The 13,676-nt window shown below is 38.7% G+C and overlaps 1 protein-coding gene across 2 annotated transcripts in view; it reads left to right on the top strand.

Moving 5' to 3' along the window:
* Positions 1 to 13,676, top strand: part of CACUL1 (CDK2 associated cullin domain 1) — a 48,678-nt gene that overhangs the window by 31,124 nt on the left and 3,878 nt on the right. For both annotated transcript variants that reach the window (XM_080596550.1, XM_080596549.1), the window contains 3 exons: positions 6,738 to 6,827; positions 10,119 to 10,257; positions 13,507 to 13,550. In XM_080596550.1, coding sequence (XP_080452676.1) covers positions 6,738 to 6,827; positions 10,119 to 10,257; positions 13,507 to 13,550 — 273 coding nt within the window. The remainder of the gene's footprint in view (positions 1 to 6,737; positions 6,828 to 10,118; positions 10,258 to 13,506; positions 13,551 to 13,676) is intronic.

Here is a 13,676-nt window from a genome sequence, read left to right as displayed (position 1 = left end):
GCCTGTGGAGTGATTTGCTGAAGAGTCAGCCTGGGTGTCTCAATAGATGAAATGAGATGAGAAAATTCCTTCCCAAGGGCCTTAAAAATGAAGGAAGGTATTGGAGCACTAGCAGAAAATATTGATCCATTCCAGTGTATTTGTACTAGACTCCAATGGGTGGTGTCTGTTAGAATTCCTCTACAACAAAAAGCTAATTCACTTTTTTTCCCCAGCTATAAGGCTGTTGATCCATCAGCTTTTGACAGTAGATTCTATGAGATTTGGGGTTTTTCTGTAACACAAAACCAAAGGTCCTTCTTGAGGTGTGGTGAAGGGATGCATTTATTGTTGCATTATTTGCTGGAAGCCACTTTAATTTTTTATGCATCTACAGGATTGTGATTTGGTTCACAATGTTTAATTCCTAGTTTATTCTATGTATGCAAACAGTGTAATCCCATCGCTTCCATTCCAAATTTCCATTATAAAACCTTAAAGCAGTATGTGTGTATAAATACATTTCCAGAGACAATTTATTTTGGAATTCTTCTTGAAAAGCTCCCATACTCTTCCTTCCAAATACTGGTAGACAGACGGTTGACAGTGAAAATTAGCTGCAGGTATGTTCTATTTCTGTCCCAGTGTGCTGTGGCTCTGCTGTTGTGGGATAATCAGCCATTCCTCCATGAAAACGTTGAATTGACAGGTTAATGTCAGCCTGTTCTTTGACCTCAGAGGGTACCTCTGCATTCTCCGGGGCAATATAGATAAAGTTATTTAGCTACTAATCTTTTCTATACCCGCTGTGCTCTGCAGACCCGGTGGAGTAAATGAGAACAACACTCTCACCAGTTTAAGGGTGGTAAGAGCTGTGCTGAAATGGTATTGGGATTTGACAGGGCTAGGTAACTGTAGTGTAACCACACCGACAACAGTACTGCTACCAAGCATTATAAAACACCCTCAGATTCTTTAAGTAATGCTTAATCTAAATACAAATTCTGTCACTGAACTAAACTTGCACTTGAAATACCAAGTTATTTTAGAAAGTTGCAGATGCATTTCTTATTTTTCTTGTTTCATGATGATTAAGTTGCAGCGCCACAAAGCAAGGAAATTTTTTAATCAAAAATTTTATTCTCAAGAAATGGCTGTCATGTTTAACCTGGCTCCTCGGTAAAAGAATAGGAATAACGTTTGCATTTCAATAAGTCTGCATAAAATTGTCAACATGGAAAATATCACCTCTCCACTTACAGAAAACCAAAGGTCTACATTTCTCCATTTATAGCTTTGTTTTTCATATTTATTCTTGTTACAACGCTGAATATTTTCCATGCGATTAAGACTCGAAAGTTTTAGTTTGTAGCATTTTTATTAGATATTTAATAAAGCTTTTGGGCTATATAATGAATATTTTAAAAGTAATCTGTGGCTTCATTAAAATGCCTAGTGGCAAATTCTTAGTTATAAATCTAATTTTTTATGTTTTTCTCTCTCCTACATTTTAACGTATTTCAGACTTTTGAAGCATTTAAGTTGATAAGAACTTATTTTAGTTCCTTTTAAAAGAGAATACAAATGCAGCATCAGGAGGGATTTGATGTAACTGCAAATGTGAGCGTTAAGCCAGACGGAAGGTCACTTTCATGCAGAAGGCTTTTAAAATTCTAGATCAGTGGTTAACGTGTACAATAATACTGATGATATGATAATGCCCTTAATTAGATCATAAGGGCTAACTTTTGCTTAGCCCTGAAGAGGTCAGGCAGTTGGACTCGATGGTCTTTGTAGGTCCCTACCAACTGAACTATGCTATTAAATTGTGCGGGGGTTAAAGCAATGAAAAGGTAATACATGATCAAGCTTCATTAGTTAATTCAGTAGGAAACCAGGCAGCAGGTGTACGAAACAAAACACAAGCCAGCCGACAACAAACCAAACACAAGCCAACCACCCACATCCACACGCTGGGGACTCCAGTCACAGCACTTCCCTTCCTGTTTCATTGCATTTGGCATGGTGAAGCCAAATGCTTTGCATGGACGACGGGGTTTGGGATTAAAGACGGGGATTCAGAAGCCAAGGTGAATGACATCATCGAGGTGAAGTAGAAGGGTACATGTGGTCAGATGGACCCGATATGATTTGGCTGACAGAAAGGTAATTTGTTATGCTATTGATTTGACTTTGTGTGTTCTGATGATATTCCGAAGGGCAAAAATGCCAGGTAAGCCTTGTTTAAACTGAGCGCTGGCAATAGCTCCCTTGCTAGTGCCTCTCTGTATTTCTCACGTATGTTTGTGTAAGGGCTCAAGTTCTGTGGGAATATCAGAGCTGTTATTCTGCAAAATAACGTAAGTGTTATATACCTATTAGAATGACTAGAGGTACTAGAGCACAGTTTGTACGATAGGGTAAAAACCTCCTTAATGAATTTGTTTTCTTTCACAGCTTTGTTAAGCAATCAGTTCTGCTTCTGAAGACTTTATAATTTTAAGAGCATGGTTAAATAATTACAATTTGGAACACATCTGCCTAAGCCACACTTAAGTATGATTTATTCGAATATCTTGTTTTGAAGTTCTGTTAGATTATTGCAAAGGGAGGAAAGATCTTGTGAGCTAACACACAGCTAACACTCTCCCAGGAAAAATTATGTTTGCCAAATGAAATAGCTGTTTTGAAAGGAATGTGGAAAGAGACTTTTTTTTTAAATAGTTAACTTTTAGGGTTTTTTTGCAAGTAAACCTTGAGTTATGAACAAGTGAGTTTGAACTTGTAGTGTATCATCTGCTACTCCTGTGATTATTGGGGTCCTCGGTCTTGCCCCAGGTACCCTACCATAATTATGAAGTAACTTAAACCTTCATTAAGGGACAGGCTACATCAGCATTACTGTGGAGTGGGGGAGTAACTCAGTCATTGCAGGGCACGTGAAGTGCTGCAGGCTCACACCTTGCTTACTCCCATGCAGTTCCTCCACTGTTCCTCAGAAAAAATCCTGAGGCCATTACGGCTATTGTCTTCCATCAGCCTAACGGTGTTTCAAAGCATCTTGTACTTTCCTGCACTCAAAGCATTTCATCATGGGAACCCACACTTCTCTTCTTTGATTCTGCCATGAGTAATTTTCAAGACTATTTGCAGGGTAATTAACTTCTTTACATATTGGTTACTTAGTCTGTAAAACGCGATCTTAGTTCATAAACACTGCGGAGGTGGTCAGATCATATCACGGTGTCATTACCGCTGTCATTCATCTGAGGTTTGGTGTGATTCTGCCTCACCCTGCTCTGTCTTTGGGTGCCGCAGGTGGAGCTCCTGGCAGGAGTTTGAAGGAGTCTGCAGCTTCGGTTTTGGGGAGTCTCATTAATTGCTAAAAAAAAAAAAAAAAAAAAGGCAGGAGTCAAAGTTTTTGTATCTGAAGGTCTTCTGTAAGCATAAGGCTGTAAAATGACATCGCTAACTTCAGTGTGACTGGCACAGCTTCTCAAGAAGTAATACAAGATTAAAAGTTTGGGTAGGAATTGGTTAGGTTTCGTTGCAAAGCTGAAGACAAATATCTGTGCAAAGAAGTTTCACTTCATCCGTGCATTTACCCTTTACTCTGTCAACCTGCATTTTTCAGATCTATCCAGGAAGATTTGGTTTCTTACTCATTCTTACAGAAATCACTCTGAAAATACCCGTCCTAGCAGTACTGTTACTCATCCTTCAGGTATTGGTGTATCAAGCTTTTGGAAAAGGTGTTGGCTGGGCTACAGCCTTCCCCCCCTGTTTGAGAGGATTCAATGAGATGGAGCCAGGCTGTTTTCAGTGCTGCCCAGTGCCGGGACAAGAGGCTGTGGGCACCAGCTGGAGCCCAGGAGGTTCCGTCTGGACATCAGGAAGCCCGTCTGTGCTGTGCGGGTGGCTGAGCCCTGGCACAGGTTGTCAGAGAGGCCATGGGGTCACCTTGGAGATCTCCTAAAGCCGCCTGGACGTGGCCCTGCTGGGGCAGGGGGGGACCAGAGGGACCCAGAGGTCCCTGCCCACCTCAGTCAGCCTGCGACTCTGTGGCAGTTTGTGTTGTACGGTGTAATGAGTAGCATATTCTTTTAGCTTTCCTTTTTCTATTGAGAAACATTAAATATATGCCAGTACTTTGTACTTTTGCTGAGTACGATGCTATCATGATGTACTTATGACCGTAAATCAGGAAGGAGGGAGCAATTTAAACCTGATTTGTGGCATGTGGTGTAAGCAGTTGCCAGAAACGAAGACGAGAAATCTTGATTTTTCAAAGCTGCAATAAAGCGGTGAAGATATTTCTGTAGGATTGATCTCCAGGTAAATCCATCCACTGATTTTTTTTGTTTTTTTTTGTTCATGAAATCCCTTCATAATGCTGGTTGACATGGTCAGCAATCTAGAATAGAAACAAGTGGCTGCTCATTACTCTTTACTTGCTTTGTTTTGCAAATATGTCTGTTCACACATTATCTGATAGGATTGCAATTGAAATTAGTTTTGTGGGTGAATATTAGCTTAAAATAAATTGGCAAACACTATTGCATGTTTATAATGGTGAGCTATTTGTACAGTGCAGACTGTCCTCTTAAACTATTACACAATTAAATCTGTTGGTCAGCGACTTGAACATGTAAAAGGACCACATGTGAGAGTGTACATACAGGTGGCTGCAGGGACTTTCCCCTTCTGGAAGGGAGGAAGAACAGGTGGAGCATCCTGCAGCCCTAGTGTGTCCCCAGGACTACAGGCTGAGAGGAAAGAGGGGGGCAGTCAATCTGGTGTGATCGTCATCTCCTGTCTTTGATATGCCATATTTTCTTTTCTCTGCCTACTTTTTCCAGTATTATTAAAAAAAATATATATATATATATATAAAAAAGAAAGATGATAGTACATGTAAAAGTGTGGTCGTGGTATAGGCGCCATAGCTATGGTTTCATCCATACGTCGAATATGTATGGCCTGCAATTTTCCTTTTGCTCTGGGGGTATTGAAGCAGACAGGTGCCCTCTAGTTGGTTATGTGGTTGTAAAGCTTCCTTTAATGCTTGGGTTTGTGCCCAGAGCAATTCTGAATAGCTTTTTTCTCTCCCACAGTATGTCTTGTACATAAACAATTACAGCTTCTGAAGTCTTTTTCAATTGCCTTTGCTAGTTAGAACTTGGATGCTACTGGAAAGCACAGTTCTCAGTTGAACAGAAATAGAAGCAAGAGGCTATGTTCATTTAATTGTTTCTTAACCTCTTTTAAAAAATTCAAGTGTTGTTTAACTGACTTTGTGGTCCAGAGTCAGTATTAATTCTGAGGCTTATTTTAAGCAAGTTGTTGTAGTTTTAGAACATAATTTGCAGTCTGTACGTGAAGAACAAATGTACAGTTCTCTGGATACTTTACGGATCTACTGGTGAAGCTTGTAGTGAAGTTAATCAAATATGTGTGTTTGTATATATGCATTGTATGGATTGTGCATGAGTGTCTACGTGTCTTCCTTACAAAGCATTAGCACATTTTTAATGTAACTTTCTTGGCTGCCAGAAGGCTGCTTGGAGAATCTTTGGGAAATAGGCTGTAAATACATCATTATAAAACAAATCACAGACCCTCACCCATCAAGGCTTCAGCTGAAAGGAGCAGGCACTTCTAGTTCTGTGTAAAATAAATTAATCTGTAATGGTTAAATATAACAACTTTGATTACTTGGGATGAGAGCTTAGAAAAAATACTTCCTTTGGTAATCTCTTTCATGAGCCACTTGCACAGTTTCAGAAGGAGAAAAACAGTATTGAAGATTTTTCTTTTTGTGCTAAGTACTGTAGTGGCAGGTACAGAAAATAGAACTGGAGAAGCTCTGAAGTGTGAAAACCAGAGTCTCTAGTGTGTAAGCACAAGAGATGCCCTTTAGGAAGATTTGTAACTGTCTTTTCTTCTTTGCATACCGGGTACAGAAGGGTTTATATACTGCTCAGATGCTTCAGAGAGGCATAAAAATTGGGAGGCAGCAGTTGGTTCAAACCATATTGGTTTTTATTTTTGTGTGTGTTTTTATAATTCAGATGTAAGTACGTACCTTAAACAAATACAATGCAGTATAAATGTTTGAATAGCATCATATAAACACCAAACGTGCTGCTGACAGTTTTTTCCACTAGAGGAAGATGCAATTAATGCAGTGTTTACTACAGGGGATACCAAGAATGAAACAGAAACGGTCACTTTTAAATAAAAGAACAAACAACTTTGTTATTTAATTTCTGCATATTTTCTATACTGCTTGTACTTCATTCATAGGCTTTCAATCCAGCCTTAGTTTTATAGGCAAGCTGGTACATAATACAACGCGGGGATTTATGCGAATCTCCAGGTGTTTACCACGCTCTCAGTATAAGAGTGCTTCTAAAAATAAATTTGTTTACTTCTGTTCTGTATCTGAATACTTAAAGCCATTGCTTGCTTGGTTTTTCCTCACAGCTCCTGCTATCTCTCTGAAAAGGTGAAAATGTGAAGTAACTTATTCTTTCATTCTTTACTTTATATGAACAGAGTACTTCTGTATGAAGGTGATTGTTTTATTACCCTTGAGAATGAAGTTGTCAATCAGATACCTGGCTCTTTCCTTTGAGGACATCTGATAACAACAACAAAAAGCACAATTACTGTATTTCTTTTATATAAAAATATGAGTAAGACCCTAGTATTTATTAGAAAGATGGCTAATTATACTTCCCTTAATTTTATTTCAGCTTTACTTTTGGAAGCTCAGTCAACACCGTTTCAAATAACTCCGTCAACCATGGCAAACATTGTAAAAGGCCTGTATACACTAAGACCAGGTAAAAAAGAAAAATCTTTGTCTGTCAGTACTGTGGTTCATACATGTTTCACTAAATATGAATGCAGCTGCTAATTATCTAATGTATATTTAACATGCAAATGTGTTGTATTCTGTCCATTGTGGTGCTTAGTTGGGCTGTGTAAAGGGGGCCCAATTCTTGCTGCCCATCTCTGTGACCTGCACCAGGTGGCCTGATAACCAACCATGTGGGTACTGAAATCACGTGTGGTGGGCAGCGCTGGGGAAACAACAGCAAAAATCCTCTGTTCTGAAGATAATGGGAAGACCTATTTGTTGTGCTCTGTAGAGATAAGGCGGGCTTCATAATGGGTCAATTATGGCAGAAGTTTATGTATTGAAATGGTGGGAGTTGTCGTGAGCTGCTCCTTCAAAAGGCCGGATCTCTGATGTAAGATGAATGACAGTTTCTTCTGTGAAGCCATTATTTCACTGGTATTATTTCATGCAGGAGCTTAATTTAACTCCTGGACATCCATCATGGATGTCTTGTGCAACAATTCTATTGACAGCAAAGACGTGTTGCAGATTTTAATCAATTTTGTACACAAATCCTTCATTCTGTAATACTTGGAGAACAGAGCAGAGCTCTAGCCTACATTTGTACAGAGTTTAGCAACGCAGGAAATGTTCAAAATGTCCATAAATAAATGGTACCTGAAGCTTGCTGTGAATTTGATTTCCATGCTGAAATGGCAGTTCAGCTTGTAAAAGTAAGATGTATTGTTCTAACAATGTTGAAATGATTTTTCATTCTCTAATGATGTACTGCAGTCTTGCTGTCAATCACTATCTGCCCCTGAGAATTGGAAAGGAAATGCTTTGGTCATCTTCTGAAACTTCAGAATCAAAATGTTTCTCTTTTCTACATCTTTCAAAAACAAAAATCAATCAAAAAAAAACTTAAGCAAATTAGATCTCCTTCCCTTTCTTTCTATTTTTTTTTGTTTTGTTTGTAGTACTGCAGTGTCCCAGCTTCAGTCTATTTTTGTTTTGGAGTCCCCATTTATAGAAATAGAAAAGGGGATGGGAAAGCTTCACAAAAACCTCGTTTTTTTGTAGAGCAATCTTTAGCATTTATGCAACACAGGAATGCGGTGGACCCTCCATTTACAAAATGCATGGATAAATCACTTTTACTAAGCAAGGTTATTTTTCACAACAAAATTAACATCCTACTATTTTTATCATGGTATTTCTTTTATTTTTATACACTGTTCAATGTCAAACAAAGGAAGGGTATATAAGTAATTATGAAAGTATGGTTTCTTTTGAAAGCAGTCCCATGGGGTTGTGTTGTACTGCACTTAATGTTATGGGTGGTGGTCTTATCCATTTCAGATGATCCCTGTCTTGCTTGTTTACTTCACAGGCAGATACTAGTTTGACTTGGTGTCATGAGCCTAATCAGATTTTGAATAGTTGCCTTATGTCTGTAAGGTCTTTGAGTATAAAGGTTGTTCCAACAGCTTGTGAAATCTGCTTTCAACAGCTGGGTAGGAAGACCCAGGTAATTGACTTTATTGCTTAAACAGGTACACGTTTACTCTAATTACCTGCTCCTCAAATTCTTCAGCCTCTGAGAAGGATGATCAAAGGACTGGGGCACCTCTCCTGTGAAGCCAGGATGAGAGTTGGGGTTGTCCAGCCTGGAGAAGAGAAGGCTTTGGGGAGACATTACAGTGGCCTGCCAGTACCTAAAGGCGGCCTACAGGAAAGCTGGGGAGGGTCTCTTTGTCAGGGGGTGCAGTGATAGGGCAAGTGGTGACAGCTTTAAACTGAAGGAGAGTAGATTCAGATTAGATATTAGGAAGAAATTCTTTACTCTGAGGGTGGTGAGGCACTGGAATGGGTTGCCCAGAGAAGCTGTGGCTGCCCCATCCCTGGCCTGGTTGGATGGGGCCCTGGGCAACCTGATCTAGTGGGTGACATTAGTGCCCGTGGCAGGGAGCATTGAACTAGATGATCTTTAAGTTCCCATCGATACCATTCTATGAAGAACAAAAAGGGTAATGGAAATGGAGAAATTCACCTACTCTTAGCATGTCTTCTCTCTCGGCTGAATTCAGTTGCACAAAGCAACACTTGTCAGCGGGCCTACAGAGATGTGCACAATCATCTCTTCAGGAATTGCTCTGTAATTTTTCCTTTTCTTTTTAGGAACACAGCTGTTGAAGGAGTTGTTAAGGATTTTATTTTTATTTTTTACTGTATTGTATAAGATGAAAAGTGCTGTTTCAAGTCTGTATGGTTATTTTGTTATCAAGCACTGCTATCATGATGAGGGAGGTTAGTGCATTTTTTGTTGTTGTTGTTTAAACGACATATACACTAGTAATCATTACTTTGTGAGTTTGCTGATGAAAGACTGTTGAAGCTTGGCATTAACCAAGCAACCATGTGTGGGAATTGGATAAAAACTTACAATGTGCCTTAGCCAATGTACTTAAAAGTACCCCTTTTTTTACTATGTAAAGATGCAGTTTAAGATAAGTGCTACAACCTCTGGAAAATTTAGGTTTAGAAATACTTGAAGAGTATGGGTTTTTTCTCAGAACTTCTTACACGGTTGCTATAAACCCTGTTTTCATCCTTTGTTCAGTCGTCTGTGTTTCTTATCTGCCTTGAAGAGGCTTTAAGGTAAACGAATGTAACGAATCTTGCTTCTGTAAGACAATGTTTGTTGTGGTGAGATTAAATCACATTTGCTATCCTGAAGCTGAACTCATACAAGTTAAAATTATATAATGAGTATTAACAAGTGTTCATCTAAGCTTTGGAAGATCAGTGAAAGAATCACACCGATTCATCTGAAGTGGGGGATGGAGAAGCAGGGTTGTATGGTGTTATTACTGTGCTTCCCAGAAGGTAAGGCTCAGGGAGGAGTGGTGCAAGTTCGGAGAATCTCCTTCCCAGAGTAAATGCTGCAAATAATCTATTTTTCAAGGTGAGTTTGCATCTGCAGTGCCTCTCTGAGAGCATCCAAAGATTCAGCAGGCCTGGAGAGACGCAGCAAGAAGTGAATTTCAGTTTGATAGTGAAGTTGATGACACAAAGAAATTCCTTTATCTACATGTAAATATCTGATTGTAACAGTCTGAATATATGTTCTGCTTTAAGACCTGTTGTTTATTAATTCAAAATCGCAAAAGTTATTTAAAACAGAACAAAAGTACTTAATAAATTTGCTACTAATTTTTTACAAACAGCAAAATTTTCACAAATGATCTCCTTCCACATGTTTTTTTGTTGGTTTTCCTTCTTCTTACAGAATGGGTACAGATGGCACCAGCTTTATTTTCTAAATTCATCCCAAACATTCTGCCCCCTGCAGTGGAATCTGAGCTTCAAGAATATGCTGCTCAAGACCAGAAACTTCAAAGAGAACTTATGCAGAATGGATTTGCTAGGTAATAATAATTATTAATAATTAATAGTCTTCTGTAACAATTGTGATGGTGAGTGCTGAAATAGTAAGAATGGATGCACATAAAAATTTTGAAGAATTACTTTAATATTTAATAAGGAACCTTCAAAGCACAGTATCTAAAATATGGCCTAATTCTGCATGTTTTGAGCACTACCAACCCTGCAGATAGAACCAAAAGTTAGAAGATCAGAAATCTTAAAAATATTTTCATGAAACAGATTACTTAACAGGTCATGCTTCCTTGTGCTTTGATTGCATTTCTAATGCACGGTCATGGTCTCATTCAGCCTTTTACGTTGGCTGTTTATTTTCTGAGCTGACTTTTTGATGATGTTTCCCAATGTTATTAAGTTGATGATTTCTTCTTCTACCTTCAGAGCTATTTGTACAGGCCAGGTATTTAGTTTAAATGAGAATTTCTCTTCTGACTGAGCTTTGAATTGGGGGACGAACAAACAGTAAGAGACAGTAGAAAATTTTCCTTACCTATCTTGTTCAGTGTGGGCTGTGCCGGTTACTGTGTGCTCTTATCAGTCTGGCTTGGTGAGAGCAGAGCACATTTACCACAGTTGTGTACTGCTTTGGCAGTAGTCTGACAAACCAAGATCAGGCCGGGGAAGCTATCATGCTCAGTTCCTGGTAGTTTAATTTGTGCGAAAACCACACAACTTTCTTCGCTTTACCTGTGAAACGCTGAGAACCTTGTCTTGTAGTTTGAACACCTACTTGATGTGGGTATGTTTCCTGTTAGATGTAGTCCTGGATTTCATGCTCTTGTGTAGTTTTCCTCTAAGGTCATCTAAGGCTCTCTCTCTTCAAAGCATAGTGAATCAGTGAGCTTCAAAACTGCACTACTGACCCAAATAAAAATAGCGTTGTCGGTGCACTCTTTATAAGGTAGAAGAGAGAAAACTGCTTTTGTTTACTGACCTTTTCTTGAGAAAAAAGTTTTTTTGTATGGATGTGCGTGAGATAGGGTACTGAAAACAAAGCCATAAGAGCTGTGAAATGCAGAGCATTTGGTCCAGGAAGTACAAGTTTGAGATGGTTTGAAACTGAGCAGATGTATAATGCTGACAAAGGAACACGATGCACAAGAAAATAAAAAAGGGACATTTTAGTTTCATGTATTTTTCAACCTTTTTAATTCTGTAGATGACATAATTCTGTTTACAACTGCATTTCACCAGTTTCACATTTTATAGAGAATTCAGAATGGAATTCCAAGTAATAACAGCACGTATCCACAAAAAATGATCAGTTTCAAAAACTTCTTTTCCCTAGGTACTTGGAAATAAAGACGGGCTTGTCAGCTTGATTGGAAAGTTCTTTGACTGGTACTGTGGGAAGGGTACAGTGTGAAAAGATAGGAAAGGTGGTAGGAACAGTACTGGACATTGCGAATGCACCCTCCGGGGTGCTGTCCTGTTAAGAGACTTGGAGGGATCCTCAGAAGCAGTTAAGTAACTCCTGTTTTATGCAGGAAAGTAATTGTGTAGCACTGGAACCATTGCAAATCCATAGGAAACTTTCTGCCTTGTGTCATGTACAGTAGGTGGGGACACAGAAGAGATTAAGGCTTGAGGATGGTCATACAGGGAAGAACTAAGTGAAGGTTTCTGTGTCACGTGTTGTTTGCAGAGTCTTAGTTCCTGTCCTTCTGGCTTTCTGCAGTATCTGACCTTCCAGTTATTGGCCACGTGAAGAGTGTTGATGTGGCTTGTAGGTTTAGAAAACTGGCCCACCCTAGTGGTGCAACTGCTCTTTCTGTGTGGCTTGCTTTCAATTTATTAAATAGACAATGCAAAATATGACATTGCAGTAGAATAACTGACTGCATTTAGTCTGTGGTGAACGTGTTTTTGCACAATATTCTATATGTAGCTGTATTGTCAGGGAGTTGGTGTATTCTTGTAAGCCTGGAGGGTGTTTAAAGAGTTAAAGTACAGTCTGTCACCAGTAAAAGTTAAAACTGAAGTACAGTTAATATATTTGTTGCGTGGCATTTTGCAGTGATATTTGAAATGCATTTTGCCTTGAAATGTATTTCAAGATGTAATAAGCCTCCTTCCATGTTCAGAAATATAGAAAATTCTGAAAGGTTATAAATGATAAGGTTATATTTCTACATATAGATTTATATGTACGTATGTATAAAAGGGTTGTTTTTCTTTTTAACAGACTTGGCATGCCTCCTTTGTACTCTTCTGGGTTAGCAAGAAATATTCGCTCTTCCATAATTGTGTCAAAAAATGGTGATGTCTTCACTGCTGCATTTCCTACAACAATAACCATGAGGAATACAGCACAGTGAGGTGTCTCCAGCATTAATGGCCTGTCAGGCTCTAGTTGAAATAGTCAGCTGGTCAGCACTATTATAAACGATTGCTGCAAAAAATGGGAACGCAAGCCAGTCACCCAGTGGTATTTCTCCTGTGAAAGACCTTAATCAAGGCATACACAGCAGGTCTATCACCTTAAGAGTGGTTTTAGAGGAAGAACGCTTCGTATTATTAGAATCCCCAATTTCAACCAGTTTCCAGCAGATAAATGTGAAATTATAACTACTGTGATGAAAATATATCAGAGCCTCTCTTCTTTTTACAACAGTTTCAGCAGTATATCTGTCATCATAAGAAACTTGTGAAGGAGCAAGATTTTCCAGCCTTAAGAGTTTGTGTGCATAAGAATAAAAGGAGTGGTGTTCTTTTTTTCCCGAATGGATAGGAATTTTGCTTTGGGTTTTCAGGAGGAATGCTGTCAACATGTATATATCCAAATCTGGTTATTGAAATATCCTGCTTGGAGAGGGAATGCTGTCAGCTTGGACTTACTTAGTCTGACTGTTGGGTTTTCAAGCGTATCTTACTGTTTTAGGCTGATAGACACAGAATTTTAAATATAATACAAATTTCTCAACCAAACCTTATAGAACTAAAGAAGACAACTTTATGCATGACAAGACCACAGTGTGTATGAGCACTTTCTCATCTTCATTTTGTAAAAATATTATTCTATAAAGTTGAACTTCCTGTCTGTACTAATTAACTAAATAAAATTAGCTAGTATTTCTGTTCAGTAAATTGAGAATCCTGCAGTCATATATTATTGCTACCATGTTTACTTTCTGTTTTTAAAAGTCCATGAGAAGTTGATGGTTGTGCTGAGGTATTTTGTTACCATTTTCCTTTTTTCAAGTAAACATCTCTCTCTTCTTCCTCTTTCCTAGAGGTGACCAGTCACGCAAGAGAGCTGGAGAAGAGTTAACTTACAGTAAGTATGAATCTCTTACTCTGTTACTGTACCAGCTCTGGTTATAGTTCTTCCCACCGAGCAAGAAGAGAGGATATTTCTCTGTCTGCGTGTTTCTCTACTAAGTATTCCTTTTGAACTGTGCTG

This window comes from Anser brachyrhynchus (assembly GCF_964034855.1).
Source record: "Anser brachyrhynchus genome assembly, chromosome: 6".
Lineage (NCBI taxonomy): Eukaryota > Metazoa > Chordata > Aves > Anseriformes > Anatidae > Anser > Anser brachyrhynchus.
Note: the sequence above shows the minus strand (reverse complement) of the source record. Positions and strands in the feature narration are given on the sequence as shown.